The 26938-nt window shown below is 39.1% G+C and overlaps 1 protein-coding gene and 1 long non-coding RNA gene across 2 annotated transcripts; one reads left to right on the top strand and one right to left on the bottom strand.

The window, feature by feature from the left end:
• Positions 1-3616: 3616 nt before the first annotated feature.
• Positions 3617-6614, top strand: LOC130050835 (uncharacterized). The gene is made up of 2 exons (XM_056151618.1): positions 3617-3739; positions 3962-6614. The coding sequence occupies exon 2, from the start codon at positions 3993-3995 to the stop codon at positions 5640-5642; it is 1650 nt and encodes a 549-aa protein (XP_056007593.1). The 5' UTR covers positions 3617-3739; positions 3962-3992; the 3' UTR covers positions 5643-6614.
• LOC125666983 (uncharacterized) lies at positions 5171-25078 on the bottom strand. The gene is made up of 8 exons (XR_008799163.1): positions 24792-25078; positions 18440-18579; positions 16522-16657; positions 15597-15751; positions 14519-14696; positions 8306-12445; positions 6645-6763; positions 5171-5613 (listed from the first exon to the last, which is right to left on the bottom strand). It is a non-coding gene; the product is annotated as an uncharacterized LOC125666983 (long non-coding RNA).
• Positions 25079-26938: the final 1860 nt, after the last annotated feature.

The raw sequence follows: 26938 nt of genomic DNA, 5'->3' as shown, positions 1-26938 counted from the left end.
GGGTCCTGACATTTAACTACCGTGGGTCCTGATTTTTAACTACCGCGGGTCCTGACTTTTAACTACCCCGGATCCTGACTTGTAACTACCCCGGGTCGTGACTTTTATCTACCCCGGATCCTGACTTTTAACTACCCCGGGTCCTGACTTTTAACTACCGCGGGTACTGACTTTTATCTACCCTGGATCCTAACTTTTAACTACTACGGGTCCTGACTTTTAACTACCCCGTCCTGACTTTTAACTACCCCTGATCCTGATTTGTAACTACCCCAGATCCTGACTTGTAACTACCCCGGATCCTGACTAGTAACTATCCCGGATCCTAACTTGTAAATACCCCGGGTCCAGACTTGTAACTACCCCAGATCCTGACTTGTAACTACCCCGGGTCCTGACTTGTAACTACCCCGGGTCCAGACTTGTAACTACCCCTGATCCTGACTTTTAACTACCCCAGATCCCGACTTGTAACTACCCCGGATCCTGACTTTTAACTACCGCGGGTCCTGATTTTTAACTACCCCGAGTCCTGACATTTAACTACCGTGGGTCCTGATTTTTGACTACCGCGGGTCCTGACTTTAAACTACCGCGGGTCCTGATTTGTAACTACCCCGGGTCCTGACTTTTAACTACCCGGGATCCTGACTTGTAACTACCCCGGGTCCAAACTTGTAACTACCCCGGATCCTGACTTTTAACTACCCCGGGTCCTGATTTGTAACTACCCCAGATCCTGACTTGTAACTACCCCGGGTCCTGACTTGTAACTACCCCGGGTCAAAACTTGTAACTACCCCGGATCCTGACTTTTAACTACCCCAGATCCTGACTTGTAACTACCCCGGATCCTGACTTGTAGCTACTCCGGATGCTGACTTGTAACTACCCCGGGTCCTGACATTTAACTACCGTGGGTCCTGATTTTTAACTACCGCGGGTCCTGACTTTTAACTACCCCGGATCCTGACTTGTAACTACCCCGGATCCTGACTTGTAACTACCCTGGGCCCTGACTTTTAACTACCTCGTCCTGATTTTTAACTACCCCGGGTCCTGACTTTTAAGTACCGCAGATCCTGACATTTAACTACCTATAGATACTTACACAACACTTTGATTAACCATGGCCTTTCGGTTGTTTTAACGGTGCATCTTTATAATTCTCACGCAAAAGATTTATTCCTTATGGTGGCCCACCCTATTTCATGGTGGGGGGGGGGGGCAATCTGGAGAAACAAATCTGCACTACCCAAGGATTAACCATGGTTTTCGTATACACTTGAAAAGAAAATTCTAAACGAGATGTTATATTCAATTGATAGTAGTATCTTGAATTCAAAATACTGAGTAGACAATATCTTCCTAAATGTATGTCAAGAGTGGATTGACCATGTGACCTAAAACTCAATAGGGGTCATCTACTCCTTATGTTGTACCGCTGTACCAAGTTTGGTGTCAATCAAGCAAATCATTCTTAAAATATAGGAGATAATATTGCAATGTCCAGTTCAATCCCTGGCCTTTGACCTTGTGACCTCAAAATCAATAGGGGTAATCTTCTCCTGAAGATGTACCAGTATACTAAGTTTGATGTCTGTCAAGCAAAGGGTTCTCAAGAGATTAAGTGGTCAGTATATTACTGTGTCCAGTTTCACCATTGACCTTGGTCCATGTGACCTCAAAATCAATACAAGTCACCTTCTCCTGAAGATATACCAATGTATTAAATCTGATGTCTGTCAGTCAAAGGATTCTCAAGAAATTGAGCTGACAGTATATTCTATGCCCAGTTTGACCCTTAACCTTTGACCGCATGGCCTCAAAATCAAATAGGGTCGTCTTCTCCTCAAGATGTACCAGGTTTAATGTCTGTCAAGCAAAGGGTTCTCAAGATATTGAGCAGACAGTATATTCCTAAACTATTTATGAAATAAAACGCAAACACGCAATATAGGATAAGCTCGCATGCGCGAGTGCAACAGAAGTTTAATCATACACGTGTAAATGTACATAGATATCTGGAGGTTCATTGTTCCACTCAACTCAATCTACAACAGAAAAAAGAGTAATAATTCAAAAACATGTAACGTATTTCATGTAATTTCCCCACTAGAGGGCGCTTGATACAAAAACATGCAACATATTTCGTGTAATTTCCTCACTAGAGGGCGCGTGATGCAAGCTTCACTCACATTTCAAACATACACAGGTTATTTATCTATTGTTTATCTGTACACAGGTAAGCTTTCTATTTACAGGGAATGGTTGATATGTAAGTGAAAGCTTGAGTGATGAGCCCTCTGGTACATGTAAGACAATTATTTCAATAAGCAATATAATCTGATTCACTAATAAAAAAAATAGCTGGCGTGTGGATTCAAATTGTTGAATTTTAAAGCAAATTTTGTGTGCCATTAAAATGACAGGAACACTTCAATCCCGGATATATGGTTTCCGATCATTTTTTATAAGCTTTATTTCCGAAATCAAAGTCGCATATCATTTCACCCCCCACCCCCACCCCCCAGTTCGTGAGGATCCCATATAGAATAGATCCCTAGTACCCCTTGCTTGTCGTAAGAGGTGATTAAATGAAGCGGTCATTCGGATAAGAACGCAAATACTGAGGCTCCGTGTCACAGTAAAGATCCCTCTCTTTTCAAAGGCCATAAGCTCCGAGCTTAGACCCAAATTCTGCAGCCCTTTGCCGGCAATGGTAATATTTCTATACTATACGCCTGAAAAATTCTCGAGAGGGACGCCTACAAAATATACCCCCCCCCCCTTACACAACCAAAACTAGGTGAAAGGTGAAGACAACGAACATTGATCAATCTCATAACCACTATACAAGCAATACAAAATTGAAAATAGAGAGATAAGCATACACGGATCCCTGGATATACCAGAGATGGAATCAGGTACCAAGAGGAGTAAGCATCCCCTGTTGACCGGTCACACCCGCCGTCAGCCTCATATCCCGGAGTTATCCGTAGTCAAAATTAGTGTGCCAAGGACGGCCTAACAATCGGTATAAACAAGTCAGACAGCATTTAATTAAATGTATTATAGCTCTACACATGCGAAAATCTCCTAAAGTCTGTAAAATTTTGATTAGCGTGTTCAGTTTATTGTCAGTATAGATAAAAGTCTGTAAACTTCTTCTTGCCGCGCTAAGTTCATTGTTAGTATACAGAAAAGTCTGTAAAATTCTGCTTAATATATAGGTAGTGATTGTTCCTTAACGTCGCGCCAGCATAGTCTTTGGCACGATAAACAACCCTCAATGTAAACTAGTCTTTGTCACGATAAACAACCCTCAATGCAAACTAGTCTTTGGCACGATAAACAACCCTCAATGCAAACTAGTCTTTGGCACGATAAAAAACCCTCAAAGTTACGTCCGTAAGTGCTTCACCTAAATCAGGTGTTGTCTCTATATAAAACTTTGTCCAAACTGAGACAGTAGTAATGATTACTATAACCCCCCCCCCCCCCCAACGGCACAATTGACATTGCGAAGTTTTTTTCTACACGGACCATAATGAAGGTATTTAGAATTCTATCTTCTGACGTAAATGTTGGCATCGCTACCCAGAATAATCTAGGACAAAACAAACTTTAAAACTCTATTTAAATAGATAATGTATACAGGTTGACGCACCGCACAAATATTTAATCACAGGACTAGACGGAAGGTCGATATAACAGGGAGACCATGTTGGATTTTCAGGTGAGACAAACTTAATATTCATATTTGTGTGATCAATAAGATAGATCTGCTCATTTTTAAAATAATTTCACATAACTCTGAAGGGGGGGGGGGGGGTATTCAAAATGCATAGACGTCTCTGATATAAATGATGGCAGCTTATACAACATATTGTAATTCTAGCTGGTCATGTGTTTCAATAAGTCAAACTCTTTCATTAAAATTTCCTAATTTGATTAACAGTGAACTCCTCATGTGACCCCGGACACCAGAAATGGACCCGTTCCGCAGAGCCCAGATTATCCTATTGTGTGACCTCTGTAAAACTGCCCACCTACAGAGTCACTGTGAACGTTGTGATATAAATCTATGCCAGACCTGTGTTGGGAAGCACATCTCGGATTCGTCTATAAGACACAAAGTCGTGCCCTATAAATACAGAAAGTCTCTTAACTACTCAAAATGTCCAGACCACGCCGACGAACTCTGCAAGCATTACTGTGAGAAATGCGATATTCCAGTCTGTTCTACCTGCGTCTCCTCAAGTAAACACAAAGGTCACGATACATCAGATATTCTGGAAAAACTCAGCGCTAAAACAGAAAGTTTACAGAAAGATCTGGACGAACTCGAGACCAGAATTTACCCGCGATATGAAGAAATGGCTTGCGGTTTGCAAACTGAAAAAGCCGTCTTAGAAACGAATTACGGGAAACTGACAACAATTGCCGATCAACATGGAGAACTCCTACACCGGGAGGTCACCGCCATTGTCAACCAGCGGAAATCCGACATTCAGGAGATGAAAATCAAACACCTATCTACCCTGAATAAAAATACAGAAGAAATCACACAGAAAATGGCGGAACTCAAACAGATCATGTCCGACTTGAAATCAATCCTAAAATCAAATGACGTCTCCTTAACCTCTACTCACAAATCTAGGAATTCCGAATTTAGAACATTACCGCCTAAAGTCCGAGTTAGAGTACCCAGTTTTTCTCCTCAGAAAATAAATAAAGATCAGCTCAATGAAATGTTCGGTTCTCTGCCGTCATTATCCATTAACACAGAACATGGCGACACAATGAAGTCAGCAGAAGCTGTATCATCTCCTCCAGTCAAACCACTGCTTGATGAGCCGCGCGTCACCGCCGCCATAGACACTGGGTATAACAAACTATACAGTGTTAGCTGTCTGAGTGAAGATCAAGTCTGGACACGCGGGGAGAACGACACCATGAAGCTGCTCAACCTCCAGAGTAAACTACTGACATCAATACAAACCAAGTCAGGGTACTTACCACAGGACATAGCAGTGACACGGGACGGAGATCTTGTTTATACTGACTATAGAGATAAAACTATAAACTTAATTAAGAATAAACAGATACAGATCGTGATCACACTACAGGGGTGGAGACCTCTCCGTGTCTGCTGTACCTCGGCTAACGACCTCCTGGTTACCATGAACAGTGATGATGTCAAACAATCCAAAGTCGTGCGTTACTCCGGCTCCACAGAGAAACAAAGTATTCAGTTTGATGATCAGGGTCGTCCTCTCTATAAATCTGGTGGTGACATCAGTGAGAACAAGAACCTGGATATCTGTGTGGCTGACTGGTACGCTAGAGCAGTAGTGGTGGTCAATCAGTCAGGAAAACTCCGATTTAGATACACTGGTCATCCCTCTAATACCGAGCAATCATTTTATCCACGCGGCCTCACTACAGACAGCCAGAGTCACATCCTGACAGCAGACTTTAACAATAACCGTATCCACATCCTAGATCAGGACGGACAGTTCCTCCGTTACATTCACTGTGATTTAGAACGCCCATACGGTTTATGTGTGGACATCAGAGACAACCTCTTTGTGGCTGAGTGTGACACTGCTAAAGTGATGAAAATCCAATATCTATAAATACAGCGTTAATTACACATCTCTACACAGTGTTAATTACACAGCTCTACATAATGTTAATTACACAGCTCTAAACAGTGTTAATTACATGTCTGAAACATGTTCATTAAATATCTTTACAGTGTGTGTTAATTACAACATCATGTTAATTGAATCACTTGTTAATTACAACCCTGTGTTAATTACAGTCCTGCGTTAATTACAGCCCTGTGTTTGTGATGTGTAATTAACATGTACTTCTGCTAGCAAATTTACTGAAAATAAGTCATTCACTGGTGTTTAGTAAAACCTGTATTATGTTTAGTAAAACATCATTAATCTTAGTATACTAATTACTGATCCAAATGTGTTACTAGTTAATTATCTATTTATTTACAATCTTTGGTGGACTAATTTGATTGTGTTACTAGTTATCTCTATACAATCTTTTGGTGGACTAATTTGACTGTTACTAGTTATCTATATACAATCTTTGGTGGACTAATTTGACTGTGTTACTAGTTATCTATATACAATCTTTTGTGGACTAATTTGACTGTGTTACTAGTTATCTATATACAATCTTTGGTGGACTAATTTGACTGTGTTACTAGTTATCTATATACAATCTTTGGTGGACTAATTTGACTGTGTTACTAGTTATCTATATACAATCTTTTGTGGACTAATTTGACTGTGTTACTAGTTATATATATACAATCTTTGGTGGACTAATTTGACTGTGTTACTAGTTGTCTATCTTATCAAATCTTTTAAAGAAACGTGAATAATTGTGAAGTACTTAGAGTTTTATTTTGTTAGTATTTTGTGTGTAGCCATGAATTATAGTACATCCACAACACTTACATATTATTTGGATGTCCTTGTTTTAGTGTGATAAACTACTAATTGAACATTTTTCTTTTTGTTAATTATGTATTTCAATATGTGTTATAATTGTCAATGTATATATTAGATAAACATGATACAGAGTTCAGTCTTACCTTATTACTGAGTACTTACTTAGATTTGTAGTACTGTAACAGAGAGTGACCCCAAACGTCCAGTCTTCATCACAGATCTTCAGATTCAAGGTCACAGTCTTCTGTTGACCATCAATAACATCACGACACTCCATAGTCCTACAAAATCAACACAGACAAAGTGTATTCATATCAAACCGAACTGTTTGTAATTCAGAACTAGAGTCCAGTCTATTACATGGTGTATTTAGTTTGATTTAGAATTGAATCCAAGACCCCTATACAACTAATCAGGTGTTGTAATCACTGAGCTACCAAGACCAGTCTATCGAGATCCGTGTATTACTAGACAGGTGCTCTAACTGAGGTATCCATGAAGCGGATTTCCATATGATCGATGAATATCGGTCTGGATAGCTCAGTGGTTAGAACACCTGACTAGTAACACAGGGGTCTCATATAAACTGGTCATGGTGGCTCAGTGGTTAGAACACCTGACTAGTAACACAGGGGTTTCAGATAAACTGGTCATGGTGCCTCAGTGGTTAGAACACCTGACTAGTAACACAGGGGTCTCAGATAAACTGGTCATGGTGGCTCAGTGGTTAGAACACCTGACTAGTAACACAGGTGTTTCAGGTAAACTGGTCATGGTGGCTCAGTGGTAGATTGTTCACTATATAACTGAGAGGATGGAAGTTTGAGATGCCTTCATGCCACGTCAAACCAAAGATGCAAAACCTAAGATGTAAACATTGGTATTTAGATTTATTCTAAAGTGTTCTTTAATTTTTCCAAATTTTGTAGGCCAAAAATGGCATATTGTGGGTCATGTTCTTTTATTTTTCTATTTTCTAATGATGAATTATCTTCAACAACAAGAGGTATTGTGAGTAATGCTCACTAAGAATACCCCCCGCTTACCCCAATCTCCCAAAGGGTGTTCCATGTGATGAATAAAGCCGTTAAAGAATGTAAATGGAAACCATATTGCTACTTCGATGTCCAGTGCACGTGACCTTTGACCTTTTCACCCCAAAATCCATAGGGAACATCTTCATCCCATGAGAAGTCCATATGTATGATATGGTGACTGTAGGTGGAAAGGATAACGCTTTAGAGCCCGGACACCATATTGCTACTTCAATGTCCAATGCACTTGACCTTTGACCTTTTGACCCCAAAATCGATAGGGAACATCTTCATCCCGTGGGTAGTTCATATATATGATATGGTGACTGTAGGTGGAAAGGATAATGCTTTCGAGCCCGGAAACCATTGCGTCTACAGACGGACGGACGGACAGACGGACAGTCAGACGGACAAACCGATTCCAGTATACCCCCCCACACAACTTGTTGCGGGGGGTATAATTAGCAATTTTACTTGGTTGTGAGATGGCTTCCAGATCACTCTGTTGTTAGAACACCTGACTAGAGATTCTGGGACCCTGGGGTCAAATTTCAATCTGTTCCATTGCTTTTTCTGAACGTAGGATATAAGCGTGTCTACAAATATGCATGGAACATTGAGCTGTCCTACAGTCTATATGAGACAAATGCCCCCGCTTGTGGGGCACAGTAAGACACATCTGTCACTTATCAAATTAACAGAATTGACTCATACTGCCTCCACTATGCTGGGGTTTGGTCAGATAGTCAGAATATACTTTAACTGTATGCTAATGTCCCACTGACTAACCTCATGTTTCCCTGGATCTGGGAGAACTTGAAATTTCTGTACAACCAATCACTTCACGCCAAATTCTACAAACAGACCAAGGATGTGTCAAAAAGTTTATACATAATGCAGAAAGTTAATCAAGTGATTATGCTGAATCATTGGTAGCTTGGTGATAAAGTTAACTAGATACATTGCCTTGACAAACAGGATTCATTGATTAAGATATCATATTCAAAATTATTCAGAATAGTCAATCAATCACTGACACGACATTGACCACAGTTTCATCTTCAGTATTCATGATTTTGTATTAAATCTAGTCATTTTGCTGTTCACACTTAAACTTCTATCTTGGACAGGGTTCGAAATTAACTTTTTCAAGCACTAGTCCGTACGGACTAGTCACTGTTGATGTTCACTAGTCCGCAAAACATTTCACTAGTCCGTCCAGTACATCATATCAAATTATCTTCATTTTATTCAACAGTATTTAATGAAACCAAACACATCACAGATGCAATCAATTTAATTTCTGATCTGACACGTACAGAAGAAAGAGACCACCATATTTTATTTCGCATTCAAGATCTTCGGAAGCATACATTATTAACCTCCGAATTAATCCTTTTATAAACATCCATAAGTGCATTCGAGATCGACATTCCTGTTGTTTTGGTGCTCAGATCTAAGAGCCACAGGAGTTCGAAATTTTATCAATAAAGTCAATAAAATTCACTCGATTGACCAAGTCATGAGCTATAGTGTTATGAACTACTGTGTTAGAGTCACGAATGACGAGAACATGTGCGTACAAACGTGCATGTTGTCAGACCACACTACTTGCAATTCTTGCACCTAGAATACGTTCTCGTGATGTGTACTCGGCGTTCGGAATCGGCAGGAATTTGACAATTTGTGCATGTTCGAAGAACGGCGGTCTCGAATGCACTCCATGTGTTTGGAAGCCCAGGATGTCATAGTCACGCAAACACTTAACCATGCAGGTAATTAATCGACCATAAGTTCAAACATCTAAGAGACTCGGACAAATCTTGCTAAAAATCTTTACCATATTCAAGATTGATTTCCGGATTTTCACTAGTCCGTATGGACTAGTGCTATAGAGAGTTCACTAGTCCGACACGTTTTTACTAGTCTCGGACTTATGGACATGAGTTAATTTCGAACCCTGTTGGATAATATCAGACAGCTTTCAGGGCCGTAAATTAACCTTCAATTTGGAGGAGGCAGGGAATTAGGCGGGGGTCTGGGGGTCCCCAGACGCTGAGCACATTTTGTGCACACTGAACACGTTTCGTGCAAAATCCTTGATTCTAGGGCCTTCTAAGATGTTACTTGACTAACTCATTCTAAAAGAAAGATTTGGAATGCTTTTTAAGGGAGGTATCATGTTCTTAGTTATTGGAAACAACATAAATTCTAAAGAAATTTTAATTTTAATTTTTTTTGGCTCAAAAGTTGGAGAAGGAAGCTGCCTCCTCCGCCTCCATGTAATTTACGGCCCTGGCTTTAAAACAAGAGGGCCATGGGACACATTACCCACCTGAGTCACCTTGGACCATATTCAAAGATTTTCTCTATATATTTCACATGTAAAACTTTGATCCCTTATTCTGGCTCCAACTCACCCCAGGGGAACATGATTTTGAGAATTTAAATCTGCACCATGTCAAGAAGTTACGATGTAAATTTGAACTTTTTTTTGTGAATTCTACAAGATTTTCCCTGTATATTCACATGAAAAAATTTGATCCCTTATTATGGCCCAACTTACACGGGGGGGGGGGGGGGCATGATTTTAATAAACTTGAATCTGCACTATGTCAGGAAACTGCCATATGAATTTCCGCTTTTCTGGCTATTGAGAACAAGAGGCCCACAGGCCTTATCGGTCACCTGGATACTAGTGGAAAAAGTATCACTACTTCCATGGGCTATGAAATCTAGAAAAAAATTCCTGTTCTGAATATCTAAACTAAATTCTAATGTTCAGCAATAGTATACAATAAGATGTGTTCTTAAAACGTCACTGCCCTCAAAAGTGCATACACTGAAGAAAGGTTTTAAATAATAGGTGTGTTAATATTAAAACATAAAAATATATGACTACTTTGGACTCATCCTAACGTCATAACCCTGGGTTGTGAATTTCACCATTTTTTGTACATCCTTTTCTGCTATTTCTAAGTATGCATTTAGATTTTATACAGTATCAGCAAACTTACACATAAATACTATATACCAAGTTTGGCCTCAAAACCCTTACTCTGGGGAAAATCAAATTTACAATTTTCGTAAAAGACTTCCTACTCCACCCATTTAGTTTCAATTTAGTACCAAAAGCACTAAATTAAATGTTTTTTTTAAAGTGTTTTACACTTAAAAACTATATAACAACTATATAACAAGTTTGACCTTGTTCTTACATGTGTGTGGTTCTTTAGAAGAAGATTTTTTTAAATTAGTCATTTTGGGGCAGTTTTTGCCCTGTCCCTAAAGCACCAGGGGTGCAGGAATCCTGAAATTTACAAATTATGTTCCCTTTGTTCCAAATGTGTTGCATACCAAATCTGAAAAGAACTGGAATGATATTAATCAAGAAGAAGTTAAGAATGTCTATTGTTCACACACTTAATAACTTACCATTTTGGCCCCACCCTGATACTTAAACTCCTAAACCTGGGGTTATCAAATTTACAATTTTGGTAAAGGACTACCTGTTCTTTCTAAATATCTTTTTACTTTCAGTTTAGTATCAATAGCATAAATGAAGATGTAATTTAAGTCTTTTACACATAAACACTATATAACAAGTTCTGCCCCGCCCCTAGGGCCCCAGGGGAGCCGGAGCCCTGAAATTACAATTTATGTCCCCCTTGTCCCTATGATGCTTCATACTATATTTGAAAAGAATTGGACTGGTAGTTATTAAGAAGTTAAAAATGTTCAATTGTTCACGCACGACGGACGGACACCAATTGCAATACTCTGGTCACCTGAGTTTACTCAGGTAACCTATAAAGGTTTTTGAAAAATTTTCTATAAATTTGCATATAAAAATTTGCTTCCCTATTGTGACCCCACCCATCCCCTGGAGCCATTATTTGAATAAACTTCAATCTGCTCTATGTCAGGAAGCTTCGGATCCATATAAATTTGAACTTTTCTGGCCCAGTAGCTATTGAGAAGATTTTTAAATGACCAAACCCTATTTTTGCATTTTTGTAACCATCTCCTGTTAATGGGGACATGGTCCTTTATTTGAACAAACTAGAATCCCATTTGCCCAAGGATGACTTGTGTTATATTATGCTTAAAGGGGCATAAACACGATTTGGACTAAACATTTCTAATCTTATTTTCTCATTTGTAATATTTATAATTGTATGTTTAACTGGGGTATTTCTAATGGTCAGTAAAACATTGGATGGTCAGTTCTTCAGTTTTAAATGAGATACAGCACTCTCAATTCTTAGTTATGTAAACAGGGCCTGTGTGATGTTTTTGCAAGTTTGTTACAGTTTAAATTTTAATTTACTTCACAAGAGAATTGCATTGGATGAACATTTAATGTAAGATTCATGTAAACATCCATATTTGCTCAATCAGTATGTCTGAAGTATGTATAAAGCTGTAATCACCGAACAACAAAGTGTATGTTTCAGAGAACTTTTATGTTTAAAGTTTCTTTTCCAACAAGTTTCAGATTTCAAAAAAGCTTCCATCACCTATTTCATGCCTAATAGAAATGAAAACAAAATGCCTCCCTCCCTCATCTGGTTTTGAGAAAATTGGCCTGAGAACCAGATAATTAATTTCAAGTGCTCTAAATGTTTTCCCATATTGTGACCCCACCCTACCAACTTTAGAATGATTGCATATCATATATCGTCCTACTGTTTCGTTTTTTCGTTTTTGAGAAAAGATTTTCAAAAATTTCCCCATATATCCCTATGTAAAACAGTGCTTCTTGTAGAGATTCGAAAACGACTCAATCCTATTTTTGCCATTTCTTTGTTATCTCCTTTGGAATGGGTTGAAGCCCTATAATTGAACAATCATGGATCCCTTCATCCAAGTATGGTCTGTTCTAAGTTGAAATTGGGTCCTGTGGTTCTAGAGAAGGGTTCAGGAATCCTGAAATTTAAAAAAAAAATGATGTCCCCCTTGTCCAAAAGATGCTTGGAATGAAATTTGAGAAGAATTGGAATAGTAGTTATCAAGAAGTTAAAAATATTCGATTATTAACACACGACAAAGGACGAAGACCAATTATTATAGGTCACCTGAGTAAACAAGAAATACGTAAAGTTTACAGAAACAAGAGATGTTTGTAAAACACATATGCCCCCCATGGTGCAAAATTAAAAAGGATTATACACACACACATCATTTAATTGAGAGTAGTATCATCAATTCAAAATATTGAGCAAACAATATCTTCCTATGTTAAGAGTGCATTGACCATGTGACCTCAAAATCAATAGGGGTCATCAACTCCTGAAGATGTACCAGTGTACCAAGTTTGATGTCAGTCAAGCAAAGGGTTCTCAAGATATTGAACGGACATTATATTCCTATGTCCAATTTGACCCTTGACTTTTGACCATGTGACCTTAAAATAATTAGTAGACATCTTCTCCTGAAGATGTACCAGTGTACCAACTTTGATGTCTGTCAAGCAAAGGGTTCTCAAGATATTGAGCGAACAGTATATTCCTATGTACATTTTAACCCTTGACCTTTGACCACGCAACCTCAAAACCAATAGGTGTCATTTTCTCCTGAAGATGTACCAGTGTACCAAGTTTAATGTCTGTCAAGCAAAGGGTTCTCAAGATATGGAGCAGACAGTATATTCCATTGTCCAGTTTGACCCTTGACCTTTGACCATGTCATCTGAAAATCAATAGGGATCGTCTTCTCCTGAAGACGAACCAGTGTACCACGTTTGATGTCTGTCAAGAAAAGGGTTCTCAAGATATTCAACGGACAGTATATTCCTATGTCCAGTTTGACCCTTGACCTTTAAACATGTGACCTCAAAATAAATAGGGGTAATTTTCTCCTGAAGATGTACCAGTGTACCAAGTTTGATGTCTGTCAAGCGAAGGGTTCTCAAAATATTGAACGGACAGTATATTCCTATTTAGTGTGACCCTTGACCTTTGACCATGTGACCTCAAAATCAATAGTGGTCGTCTTCTCCTGAAGTCGTATCAGTGTACCAAGTTTGATGTCTGTCAAGAAAAGGGTTCTCAAGATATGGAGCAGACAGTATATTCCCATGTCAAGTTTGACCCTTGACCTTTGACCATGTGACCTCAAAATCAATAGGGGTCATCTTCTCTTGAAGATGTACCAGTGTATCAAGTTTGATGTCTGTCAAGCAAAGGGTTCTCGAGATATTTGACGGACAATATATTCCTATGTCCATTTTGACCCTTGACCTTTGACCATGTGACCTCAAAATCAATGGGGGTCATCTTCTTATAAAGATGTACTGGCGTACAAAGTTTGATGTCTGTGAAGCAAAAGGTTCTCTAGACATTGAATGGTCAGTATATTCCTATGCCCAGTTTGACCCTTGACATTTGACCATATTACCTCAAAATCAATAAGGGTCATCTACTCCTTAGGATGTACTAGTGTGCCAAGTTTGATGTCTTTCAAGCAAAGGGTTCTCAAGATATTCAGCGTATATTATATTCCTATGTCCAGAGTAGATCGACCCTTGACCTTTGACCTTTTGACCTGAAAAAAAATAAGGATCCTCTTCTACTCATACCTAACCCACATATGAAATATCATTATCATCAAGTGAATGGTTCTCAAAATATTGAGCGGACAACACATGGTCTACAGACCGACCGACCGACCAACAGGTGCAAAACAATATGTCCCCTCTTTTTCAAAGGGGGCATAAAAAACAAATGGCTTGACAAACCGAACCATATTGCTACTTCAATGTCCAGTGCGCGTGACCTTTCACCTTTTAACCCTAAAATCGATAGGGAACATCTTCATCCCATCGGTAGTCCATATATATGATATGGTGACGGTAGGTGGAAAGGATAATGCTTTAGAGCCCGGAAACCATTGCGTCTACAGACGGACGGACAGACAGACGGACAACCCGATTCCAGTATACCCCCCACAACTTGTTGCGGGGGGTATAATTAGTGACAAAGAATACACAAGGACACTTACTAAATAATAGCACTTTTGTAGTCCTGGGGCATGTGGTTTAAGCATTTCAATGCATCACCTGGAATACGGATGCTGTGGGGACTCCTCTGAGAGTGACCTTGAAGTACAGGTGGTAACCACTGACCGGATGACCCAGACAATGATGCTGGTCAAGCAGCAAATACTTCCTACCAGGCTTCTGAAGAAAAAAAACCCACTGTCACTTGTCTGAGAGAATAAAAATGTTAATCAAGAAACACAAACAACTTTCACAGGTCATGCCGGGAAGAACCAAAGCTAACAAGAGACTCGTGGGCCACATCGCTCACCTGAGTTACCTTCGCCCATATCTAAAGATTTTCCTTATATACATGGATGTAAAACTTTGATCCCTATTGTAGCCCCAAACTAACCCTTGGGGCCATGATGTTTACAAACTTGAATCTGCACTATGTCAGGAAGCTTTCATGTAAATGTAAAATTGTTTGGCCAGATGATTCTTGGAAAGAAGATTTTAAAATATTTCCCTATATATTTGTATGTAAAACTTTGATCCCTTATTGTGGCCCCATCCTTCACCTGGGGGTGGGGGGTGTGGACATAATTTTAACCAGTGCTCCAAGTCACATCTGCTATCAGGTCGCAAAATGGTGACCTAGAAATATTTCTGGTCGCCATTTCCAAATTTCTAGTCGCCATGTTAAACATTTCTACTCGCCATGGTAAACGATTTTGTAAATAAGACATACAAGTTTCTTTTTAATTTGAATATCTTTCAAGAAAAAAATCTACACCCATGTATGCGTTTTGTTTGTTTTATTTTTAAACTGAATAGAAATGTGCTGTGAAACATGCTGGATGCTAACAAGTCAAGTATTTACTCTGGCAAAAGTTGTATTGCATTGGGCCATCCTGTATATTTTACAGTACGCTTCTGGGGAATAATGGGCCTTCACTACTTATGCGAATAAGAGCTTCTACTTTTGTTGGATCTTTTGCTGAACAATCAGTACCAACATCAATAATAACACCACCTGTACATCCCCAGTTTGTAATTGTCTTTGAAAATTAGCAGCAACAGTTGCCCCGCTCGACTTACTGTTAAAAATGCAGTCACGGACAAAGATACGTCTCTTACTGTTACCATGAATAGTCACACTTCCATGTTTAAAAGATGTACACCTGGTCGTAGCGAAATCGGACAATGGGTGTCCAGAAATGGTTGACGTTCCTGGCTGATTGGCCTCACAAATTCTGCAAAACATTTTGCCATATCTGTATATCAACCACGAAAATTCCTTTAGCCATTTCAGGACTGGGGTTCTTCCTTTACTTTTGCATTTTGCTTTAGATACAGGTATGTCATTTTTAGATGCACTTTTGCTGTGTGACTCGAGAATTTCTTCGTTACATGTACTATGCTGAGGTTTCTAATTCTTACTACCAATAACTCCAAAGTGCTCTAACCCCTGTTTTCCCATCATCTTTATTGCTTTCAAACGCTGCTTTGACCGATACGGAAAAATATTTATTCAGACTTCCGATCCCGATTATAAAATTTTACTAGATGCCCATTTGTTCTCCACTCGCGAAAATGCGACTTAGTTATAATCTCTAGTCGCAAAATCGATTTGCTGGTCGCAAATGCGACCATTTTACTCGCAACTTGGAGCACTGACATGGCCCTTCATTTCAACAAACTTGAATCCCTTTACCCAAGGATGCTTTGTGCCAAGTTTGGTTGAAATACTGACGAAAATGTATTAGTCCAAGGCCAAATCTTACGTCAACTTTTAAATGACCAATCTCATTTGCATAAATCAGGTCAAACAGTTTATGTACTGAAAACAGTCCCCCGGCCCTCCCCCCACTTTTTTCATAACTTTTATCCCAGGTATTATTCAAAATTAATTTTTCAGACTTAAAATTTTCATCGTTAATCATTATTAGTTCCCTCCTATACAAAAATATCCGAAAAGTTGATTAATGCGAGTTTTGACCTTTGACCTGATAAAGACACAAACCTTCTTTGATTTTCATGAAACTTGGCACAAAAACTTCTACAGCCATACGACACATCCCTCTGAAGTCACACTGTATTTGTCATCTGAACAGCAGAGTGAAAGGCCTTTGAAGTGATGAGCTGAATCTCCTGAAACACTGAAACAGAGGATGAAATCAGCATCAGACCTACAGTACACAATTTTGAAATGCTCACATATGACATATGCTGCAATCAATTTCTTACCAATTATTTTTATATATTGTATACACATCCCCTTTACCTAAATAAGATAACAAATTTGCTCGATAATGTAACTAGATATTCTTAAGAGTTTTTGTAAAAGTTACCCCCAAATATGGTGAAGTTTCTTAAAGAATGTCTAAAATGAAATATCTTACAGTAGAATTTTACATAAGAAAAAATATTTCCAAATTCTGCATTATATTGGCTGTAAGAAACAACAGCGCAAGTCAATGAAAATAGATTAATCTCTCTGTTGTCAGCAGATAAGCAGACAGGACCACAGCAGCCACTATCAGGATGTGGCACTTACTGGTCATGCTGGATTATCCCTGGTCACATTAAAACTGTCATTAGAGATGTGAAAGATGCCATTCTTAAGTTAACCAAACATTAAGAAAACTATGGCGCCATGGAACAAAGGGAAGGAACTCCGCAAGAAGAAGCTCCCAAGGCAGGGCAAATTTCATCGAGGTAATTCCCATGGCCGCAAGACTAAGACTGACGTACAGAGAAATTCTAGACGACGCTCATTTGTCAGGCTGAATTCAACAGATCATGCCCTGGTCACCAAACCAAGTCTGGACAGCCAGTCCTACCAAACTCCTAACTGTGATGGTGAAAGTGGACCATCCTGCATTCTGCGCCCACTTCCTTCCGACTTCCCAAATCAAACACCAAAGAGAAGAGAATACTTAGGACGTATAGTGGATGAACAGAAGATGATGGAGATGATTCATCAAACGATACAACTTCATCAGTCTACCACCTGTACCGCTCCGAACATCACTGTGTTGCACTCGAGAAAAGCAGGAATTTCATGGAAATACATTCTGACTTTTGTAAATTGCCAGTTCAACTCACCTGAATTTGCCATATTCCATTAGATCCGCCAAGAGGGTCCTGGTCGCAATGCATCGGCATCAAACATGGCTCTGGCATATGCCCTTCAGGACACTTCACTGGGGGCAGAGAAGGCTATAGAATTCCTGAGCTGCCATATGACAAACTTAAACAAAGAAGATATGCATCAAAAGATACAGAAAGTGGAAGAGATCAACAAGACCCGTGGCCACCCAGAAAATGTCATCAACATTTCAACAGATGCCCGTTATAACAGTAACATCATGTTCAGCCGCAGGACCCCCAGACAGAATGCCAGTCAAGCCTTTAACTTGGCCGTTGAAATAACACAGACAGAAAATATATACTTGTCTGTGCTCAGCAAAACAAACTCTGCTGGACAGGTGCATGGCTAAGGGGCAAGGGAATGGAAGTAGATTGTCCAGGCGGCCATCCTGAGTGTACTTCCAATCGACCACGGGCAGCACCATTTTCAGAGTATGAGATGGGGAAGGACATTGGCACACAGCTGGCCTTGCAAGATGTATTAGTCCGGTATGTTATATCAGACGGCGACGCCCAAGGTGCCACAGAAGTGGACGAAGCCATTCGAGCTCTACATCCACTATGGACGACAGAGCGTCTAGCCGAACCCGTCCATCTTGGGTAGTCACAGTTCCGCGACAGCAACCCAGCAGTCTATAGCGAAGGAATGTTCCATACCCAGACCAAAGAACAGAGGAAAGAGCTATAGAGAGTATTTAGCAATGATCTAGAGTCAAGATGTGCTTTGATAGTCAAGAAACTGTTTACCAAGTTTGACAGAGACCTGCAGAAAATGAGTAATTTCTTACCTAAAGTCCTGGAGGCCACTGTTCTGTGCTATACTGGAGACTGCTCAATGTGTGCAACATATTCCCTCGTTTTTGATGGAGGACTTGTTTCCAACTGGTGGAACTGCAGTCGTAATCTTGCTGTATATAAAATCACGGGCCTGCAAATGAGTGAAAATGACATTAGGATTGTAACAGAAATCCTTAAAATGAAACTAAGTGTAGAAGCCATCAATGCCATGAAGCTGCTGACTGATACAAATGCCAACAAGTCTTACCACCGTAGTGCCAGTTGCAACATGCCCAAGTACATTAAGTTTTCCCGAACAAGGAAGGGTCGTCTCCACCCCATGATACATCGACGGAACAACTTACCCGGTACATCAACCAGACTGAAATGCAAATATGCTGGAATACAGTACTCTGAGCATGGGAAGCAACAATTAGATAGACTGGACCAGAAGTTCCTGTACAATCAAGCCTATCGCAGAAATGAGAGAGTGAAGAGTAGAAGGAACAAACTATTGGCCAGGAAAATGGCAGAGCATCACCAGTACCGGGAAGAACATAAAGGAACTTCAGACTACTGCAATTGCCAGCTTGACTTTAACTCACCTGTCGCCCGTGATCATTCATACCACAAGAGGGGAGAATTGAGATATCATCTCAGGCCTCGCCAGTGAAGAAAGTGACTGATTAAGTTGCTATGAACTCTAATTAGCAATTAATAACTGCTCATTTATAACTACTTCCATGTACTAATAACTTTGTGAGAAGTGACACATGCCTCTCCCATCTACAGCGGTGTAACATGTTAATAAATGTGATAAACTTATTAAGATTGTTGTTATCCATATGTAGCTCCAGACGACAGGGAAGATTGGGAGGTGGGTGCCCGAGACAGGTGCCCGCGGATTTGCAGGTCTGTCGCTGGTTATTGATACCGTGCTGCTCCAGAGCAATATGCCCTGGTACAACACACAGTGTGTTGTGGCACAAGTGGGATGCAACAATTGATTCATCTAACTCATGGTGACGATGATGTAACATGACACTGAGTCTATGCACATGCATCATCTGCCAGCTGTTCTTTATCGGATGCTTGTAGCACACAACATTATACTTGTTGTTGCTGCTTCTAGCCCCCATCCAAATGCGACAATGACCATTTAAACCTGGGGCAGAGCTCGAGTGCACCTTCTCCAAATACTTGGCAAAAAAAGCTTCCATGCTTAGAAAATGAAAGTAAGCCACTGACGAAAATGCATTATTCCAAGGCCAAATCTTACGTCAACCTTTTAACGACCAGTCTCATTTGCATAAATCAGGTCAAACAGTTTGTGTATTGAAAACGAATGCTGGACAACTCGCCCCCAAGACAACTTGCCCTCAAGACAACTCGCCCCCTCTCAGGACAAGTCGCCCCTTCTCTCGAGACAACTCGCCCCCAATATTAAATATAAATATATTATCACATTTTATTTTTATTTTGTGTGTGTGTGTTATTTTTCACTTTTAACCCTATAAAGATACACTGTACGTCTTTTTATTTCATACTTTAACACGAATGGTATATTCTAATAGAATTATACACAAATTTGATTATTGCATTTCAGAAAAAGTTATATTTTTCATAAATCAATTGGCAAGGAAAATTATATTTGCTGATCTTCAGGTAATTTATTAAATCTCTCCAATACTGAGAAAATTTTGGGAGTGTTTTGGGGGATGGGGGTGGGGGGTGATGTGTGAGTGGGTTTTTTGTGTGTGTGTTTTTTTTATCGATATAGTATATAGAAGTGTAAAGGTGAAGCATGAATATTCTGATACATGTAATTATCTTTTCATGCATTTCTCAACCAATTCCCGTTGAAAAATAATAAAATTTCCATTTCAGAAATTTTATATCGGCTTTGCTTTATTGATTCTTTTTACGCGGGGTGATTCTTTTTACGCGGCGATTTCAAAGTGTAAGGAACTCTGATGATGAGTACCTCATAGCGTTTGAAGTAAATTTATAACAGCTTGGGGGAAATAAAACAAGTAGATTTAACAACAGACGCATATTATTGATAATTATACTATGTCAGCTGTAGACCAAGCTAATACTCTCCCTATACCAAACGCTAACTTGTTTCCGCTGAAATTATATATTTTACATGTAAATAAAAGTGATGATGAATTTACTGAACCCAAACACTGGATTTTCACTAAAAGCTTTCGTCTTGCATAAAAAGACACGAAGTTCGGTGTTTATGTGAACACGTCTTATTGTCTGTGATGTATATACTATCTATAAGAAATTCATTAATTTTTGATAAAACACCTCTTGGATTGAGACCAAAAATGATAATTGTAAACATGTATGATATGCATGATATTAAAGGAGCGAGATATCTCAAGAGAGGGGACAAGTTGTTCCGAAGAGGGGGGTGAGTTGTCTTGAGGGCGATTTGTCCTGATGAGGGGGCGAGTTGTCTTGGTGGTGAGTTGTCCTGATGAGGGGGCGAGTTGTCCTGATGAGGGGGCGAGTTGTCTTGGGGGCGAGTTGTCCTGATACCCTGAAAACAGTAACACACCCCCCCCACTCCCCCCACTTTTTTCATAACTTTTCTCCCAGGTATTATTAAAAATTAATTTTTTAGACTTAAAATTCTCATTGTTAAATTGAAACAAACACCGTACGGTTTCTCCACGGATCACTGAATGTGGGCGGAGGTTATCCATGGTCAATGTTATTTACCTGGCCAAGAGATCAGCTGTTGTGTATATTTCTATGATATACACAGGAAATTTCTCAGGTTATTACAAATTATGCTTAGTGTCTTGATTTGTGCAAAAAAAAAATATTTAAATTTCTACCTACATGCATACCGCATTTCTATTTCCCGTAAACCTTCAAACTTGGTCATATTTATGTATTGCAGATAACAGGTTTAGCCCACTTCTAAACCTTTGCTTTTTAAAACTTCTAATTAAATTGTTATATATCGTATATAAATATTTTCCTAAATATAATATTACCCGGCGTTTCCGGGCACTTCCTGGTGTCCTGGGAGTTCGCGGTGTTGTGGGTGTAGTAGGTAAAATATCCATGTTTCGAGAGAATGAAGAAATCCAAGCAGATCTGTGTACATGTACAACCAAATGAAGAATGATCAAGATACCCCTCAATATGGGCCGTCTGTAGGGTTTCTGTGTCTGTAGTGTTTGCGTAATGGTAGTATCCCAAACAGCAGCTGACACAAAGTCTACCCCCCCCCCCCCCGCTCCTTTCTCTCTTTAGGGTTTCTGTGGACGTCGTGTTTGTGTAACGATGGTATCCCAAACAGAAGCTGACACATAGCTAGTCTACCCCCTCCCTTTCTCTCTCTCCCTTACTCTCAATCATTGACTAAATGAGTAATTATTGTCATACGTATGCAACACTATTGTCATGCCATATTATTTCATCTACATGTATATTATTGCTACAGTTTTACACATTTCTCTCTCTCTCACTCTCTTTATAAATTTATATAAAACAGTGATAAATTATAAATAGCTCATTAACTCTCTCTCTCTCTTTATCTTTATAAGGCCAAGTAAAATTAATTAGTAGATTATCATTCCCGCCCGCCCCTCGAAAATTGCCCCGCCCCGATTTTTTTATTTTTCAAAATTACGATTTCCGGATATTTTTATGTCCAGTCCGGTATCGTAAACGTACTTTGTTTCACTTTGCCTTTTAGAAACCTAAATACACATGTAATTATGATTTATAAAGCCTTTTCTCAATGAGAGAAGGCATTTTCAAGGTCAAGAATACCATGGCGAAAAATAAAAAATAAAATCCTCCCACCCACTCCATTTTTTTGTGAAGTTTGAATGATAATCTACTAATTAATTTTACTTGGCCTAAACATTAAACCGTGATAAATTATAAATAGAAATATCTCAATAACTTATTTATGCTTTTTTACTATTGTTTGATTTCTGATTGTGTAATTTATAATCCATGTGGTATCTCAAACAGAAGCATTTTTTTAACTGCTGTAACAGTTTAACGCATGGGTAATAATATAATCATTATACATGTTGATGTGCTGCGCCAATAAAGAATTAATTATTCATGTTTTTATATATGTAAGGGACTGTAGAACACTGTGTGCATTCAGGAAGTCACTGAAAACACATTTTTTCCATCAAGTTTTCCAGGACTAGTTTCTATCATTTCAGTCATTCGTGTAGGTTAGATTCTGTGAAAACTAAAGACTGTGTGTCTTAATTAGCTTTCGAGTACCATTTTGTGATGTTTTATTAAAAAAAAAATTAAAAAATAAATAAATAGGAATTGTATGTTTTAATGTATTATACCTGAGACATTATATGCTGTGTGTGCGTGTGTGTATTTCATTAGGGCTTTCCACCTTTCTGTGGAAAGTCCTATTGTTATTGTTCTGTTTATTATTATTATTTTCCTGCCGTCAAAAAAAATGTTCGTCTTAAGACTTATCGAAAAACTTAAGAGTCCATCCTATAGTACTTCTTGAGAAACGAATACAGTTCACCCAACGTAATTGAACTTTGACCCCTTACGGAGTTATTGGACCTTTCGCAGAAATCATTGTTATGGCTTCTCCTTTTTAACCGTAAAGGCAGGGATCAACATTTACGTTTGTCCGCTTGTCCGGTACCAGTGGAAAAACATTTCGGACAAGTGAATATTGATGGGCAATTGTCAAATTGGACAAGTGCTTTTTTTGTAAAGAAGTCTCCAAACAATTTTGTGAAACGTTTATCAGTAGTTGAGAGTCTGAAGTACATGTATAATGCATGAAAATGAACTTCAATCGCTATGTAAACTAGCTGAGTCAAACTCAATCGGGATTGGTGTTCACTTTATTGCGTACTACTTTCAATCACCCATTGCAATCTCTCACCAGAGAGCGTTACCCTACGCTCCACAACGTAGCACGCCCTCTGGTGAGAGAATGCATCCATGGATCTTAAAAAGTCATTGATTCAAGATGGGAAGTCTAGATAATTTTTTTTTTATGCGTTTGTTGTTTTTATCAAGAGAATAAGAGAAAAAAATCAATCAAGCAGGTATGAAAATAGACTAGATATATTAAGTAAATTAAATGCAGTTTTCAAGTTGACGATATTATATCCTTTTTAGAAAATTTTTCGGACAAGTGAAGTTGAAGTTCGGACAAGTAAATATCTTTGTCTCTTGTCCGAATGGACAAGTAGGAAAAAAAGTTAATGTTGAGCCCTTAAAAGGATAGGAGGATGAAACCTTTGCTGAAGCATAGAGGTCAATTAGTAGAAGCGAAGAATTTCAAATGAAGGGATTCGGTGTCCCCTAAAGGGATTTAATGCCCCTCATGTTTTGTGATTTGTCCTTAACAAATTGACGACTCCTAAAGTCTTCGTCGTAGAGAGACGGAACCCACTGGAACGGGTTGGGTGACCTTGACCTTGAAAAGTAGGTCAATGTCAAAGGTCAAGGTCGCCCAGAATGGCCAGAAAATGGCACTTTTAATACGCTCTTTCACGCTTCAGATAGCATCGAAAAATATCACATGGGTCAGCACGGAATTCTGGACCGGTCTCGGCATCACGAATGTCAACTCTGAACTTTGACCACTCTGCGAATGGCGGCGACTTAACGTCGAAAACCCCGTTATCGCTACTCCTACTAGACCGAAAGTCGTGGAGAGGCGAGACCTTCTCCGGCGAATTCACGATAAAACACTCTCGCACAGAGAAGTTGACCGAGGGAAACCGAGAACCCTAAAGCATGTTTCTCGCCCCCGAAAGTCTCCGACGTCGTCGTTCAATCCCACAACTTTTTCACAGATGGAGATAGAGAGGCGGGACCACTGGCACGAAGCCCCGTGACCTCTCTGACCTTCAAAATGAGGTCAAGGTCAAAGTCACACTTTCTCTCCCATGGGGTTTTTTAAGTTTGACCTTGAAAGTGGATCAAGGTGAAAGGTCAAGGTCACGCATCCAGGGGCCAGTCTCCACGAGTAAGGCAAACCCACCCATCACGCCTGTCGTCCCCAAGGAAGAAATACCCCACCCTTCAAGTGATCTGTCTGTGATCAGCTGTTCATAATACACTATTTTGACCGGTTTCATGCCCAACAACAGGATTCTATAGCTAATCTGACCTACACCTACACATCTGACCTACACCCATTTCTTCCATTTCTTGACTGTCTTGTAAATCAAACATTAACTGCATTTGCATTCAAGAAAAGATATCAATGTCTGCCTGCATCAATTGGTTTTTTTTTTATGATAATGATGATGCAACTTTACTCCACAGTTGAACTCATTGACATTCCATCCCGACTGTCATTGTAAACAAATAAACACTTACCTGTAGGATCAGATGGGACGCAGTACTCCTATTCTCCGTTCAGATATCCTACATGCACTCAGACACTTTCTAATTCACCGGCCGCCATTTTGGCTGTTTGTTTTCAAAGCCTAAATCCGTATGCATGCCTCCTTGGGTGAAATGACTGAAAGACATTGTCTCCGTGAATTAGAACACATAGGATGAGCAATTACAAACTGTATATTCAATTCCACAATCTACAACACACACGGTAAAATCCAGTGCATCTTCACAACATCAAGATGAGGCTTATAGACTCCCAGCATGCACGAGCAGTAAACAATTTAGGAACATGTCACATCCGGTTTCTTTGCACCTCCAAATATCCTATCTAACAGGTCCAAAGTCACCCCAAACACCTGCACAAGTCTTATTACACTTTTACCTGATATGTGCATATGTGCTGGCTACCCAACACCCACACCCCTTTTCTCCCTAAAATTTGACGGGTACTTTATTCGAAACCAAGCATTGAACACACTTCAACACTCAAATTTAGGTGGCAAATTTGAATTTCTTTTCTAGCCAAATCAAATAATTTTTTTTTTTTTGCAGGGGGTGGGGGGGGGGTGGTGGGGTGGGGGGCTTTTAGCATTTGAACACTACTGAAAAAGCGCTAGAAGGTGGAAAGCCCTCTAATTGTTCGTGAACAATTAGGATCACTAGTTATTATTATTTTAATACGCCCTCAAACTGATGTTTATTCTTATCTAGCATATTTATGGTATCTTGTGATTTCATGTTTTATATGTACAATGAGGATAGGTACAGCTTTTAATGTTTTATTTATTTTCTATGTATTTAATGTGTATAACATCCTCTTGTAAGGTATATATGCATTGTAAAGCACCTTTGAGCGTACATAGTGTATGCAAAGGGTGCTATATAAATATGGTATTATTATTATATATAAGGCCATGCCAATTTGTAATCTAGTTCGTCGGATTCGCCGCTTCCATTTGTAATAAATCCAAATTATATTATCATCAAAAAATAATATCCAACCGCGTGTTTACAAATATCCGTAATTTTTTACCCGACCTTTTACAACAAACGCACAAATGACCTTGATATATGTGCTGACAAATGACAGAAGCGCGGGCTCTCGAGAAATTTCCTAACAGTGTAATACGGTTAAGTTATTCATGATGTCTATCTTAATATGTACGATACTTCATAACACTGGATTGGAAGTTGTTCCTTATGCTGGAATCGAACTGGAAGCCGATGAAACTTTTGAAGCGCTATTCGATGCCACTATTTAGAGAACATCATCAGCGTACGATTGATTGTTTGATTATATAATGACTAAAGTCTCTCTTGAGAATATATCACTCACATTGTCGGTGAAGGGCTGCAAAATTTAGGCCTATACTCAGCGCTTATGGCACTGAGGGATCTTTATCGTGCTACACCTGCTGTGACAAGGATCTCAGTTTTTGCAGTCCTATCTGAAGGACCGCCCCATTTATTCGCCTCTTACAACAAGCAAGGGGTACTGATCGAGGACTATTTTAAACCGGACCGACAGTTAACGACTAATTCACCAAAGGTTTGGTGATGTCCTATCAAAATTCAAGAAAATGCTCAAAGCGATGCAATGGACATTGCAATGAATGTCAAAACTGGATGTGTCCCTAGCAATATGCATATCTCTGAATCGAAAGTTTGTAGATATGAAACTTAAATAAAATTCTTCAAAAAGACCTTATCATGCAGTTAATGTTGCAAAGTACATGTATTAGGTATAAAGAAAATAAGTCTTTGAAACCTGAAATACTTCTAATTTATTGTAAACTATATCAACAAAGTTGAAAAATATTAAGTTTATGTGGTAAACAAATGATATCTGATGATTTTAGATCTTTATTATTAGGCGCCCGCTTTTTAAAATCACTCTTAATTCAATTAAAAATATTTATATTTCTTGTATTCGCTCACCTCATAATTTTTATCTCCAAAATTAAAAATAATATTTAATGCATTCCAGAATAAAAAAGGAAATTCCAGCAGTACTTTTTCTAGGTTTTAGAACAAATCTGTCATAGGGTAAACGAATTAAGATAGAGGAATGCTCTCCTATCTCAAATGTTGATGTTGTAACATTACTCTATCCTCTGTGGATC

Source organism: Ostrea edulis, chromosome 10 (assembly GCF_947568905.1).
Source record: "Ostrea edulis chromosome 10, xbOstEdul1.1, whole genome shotgun sequence".
Lineage (NCBI taxonomy): Eukaryota > Metazoa > Mollusca > Bivalvia > Ostreida > Ostreidae > Ostrea > Ostrea edulis.
This window is presented reverse-complemented; position numbering and strand designations above follow the sequence as displayed.

What these genes read in the sequence shown, in the direction of transcription:
- LOC130050835 (XM_056151618.1), top strand. Translation starts at nt 3,993, where the DNA reads ATGGACCCGTTCCGCAGAGCCCAGATTATCCTATTGTGTGACCTCTGT.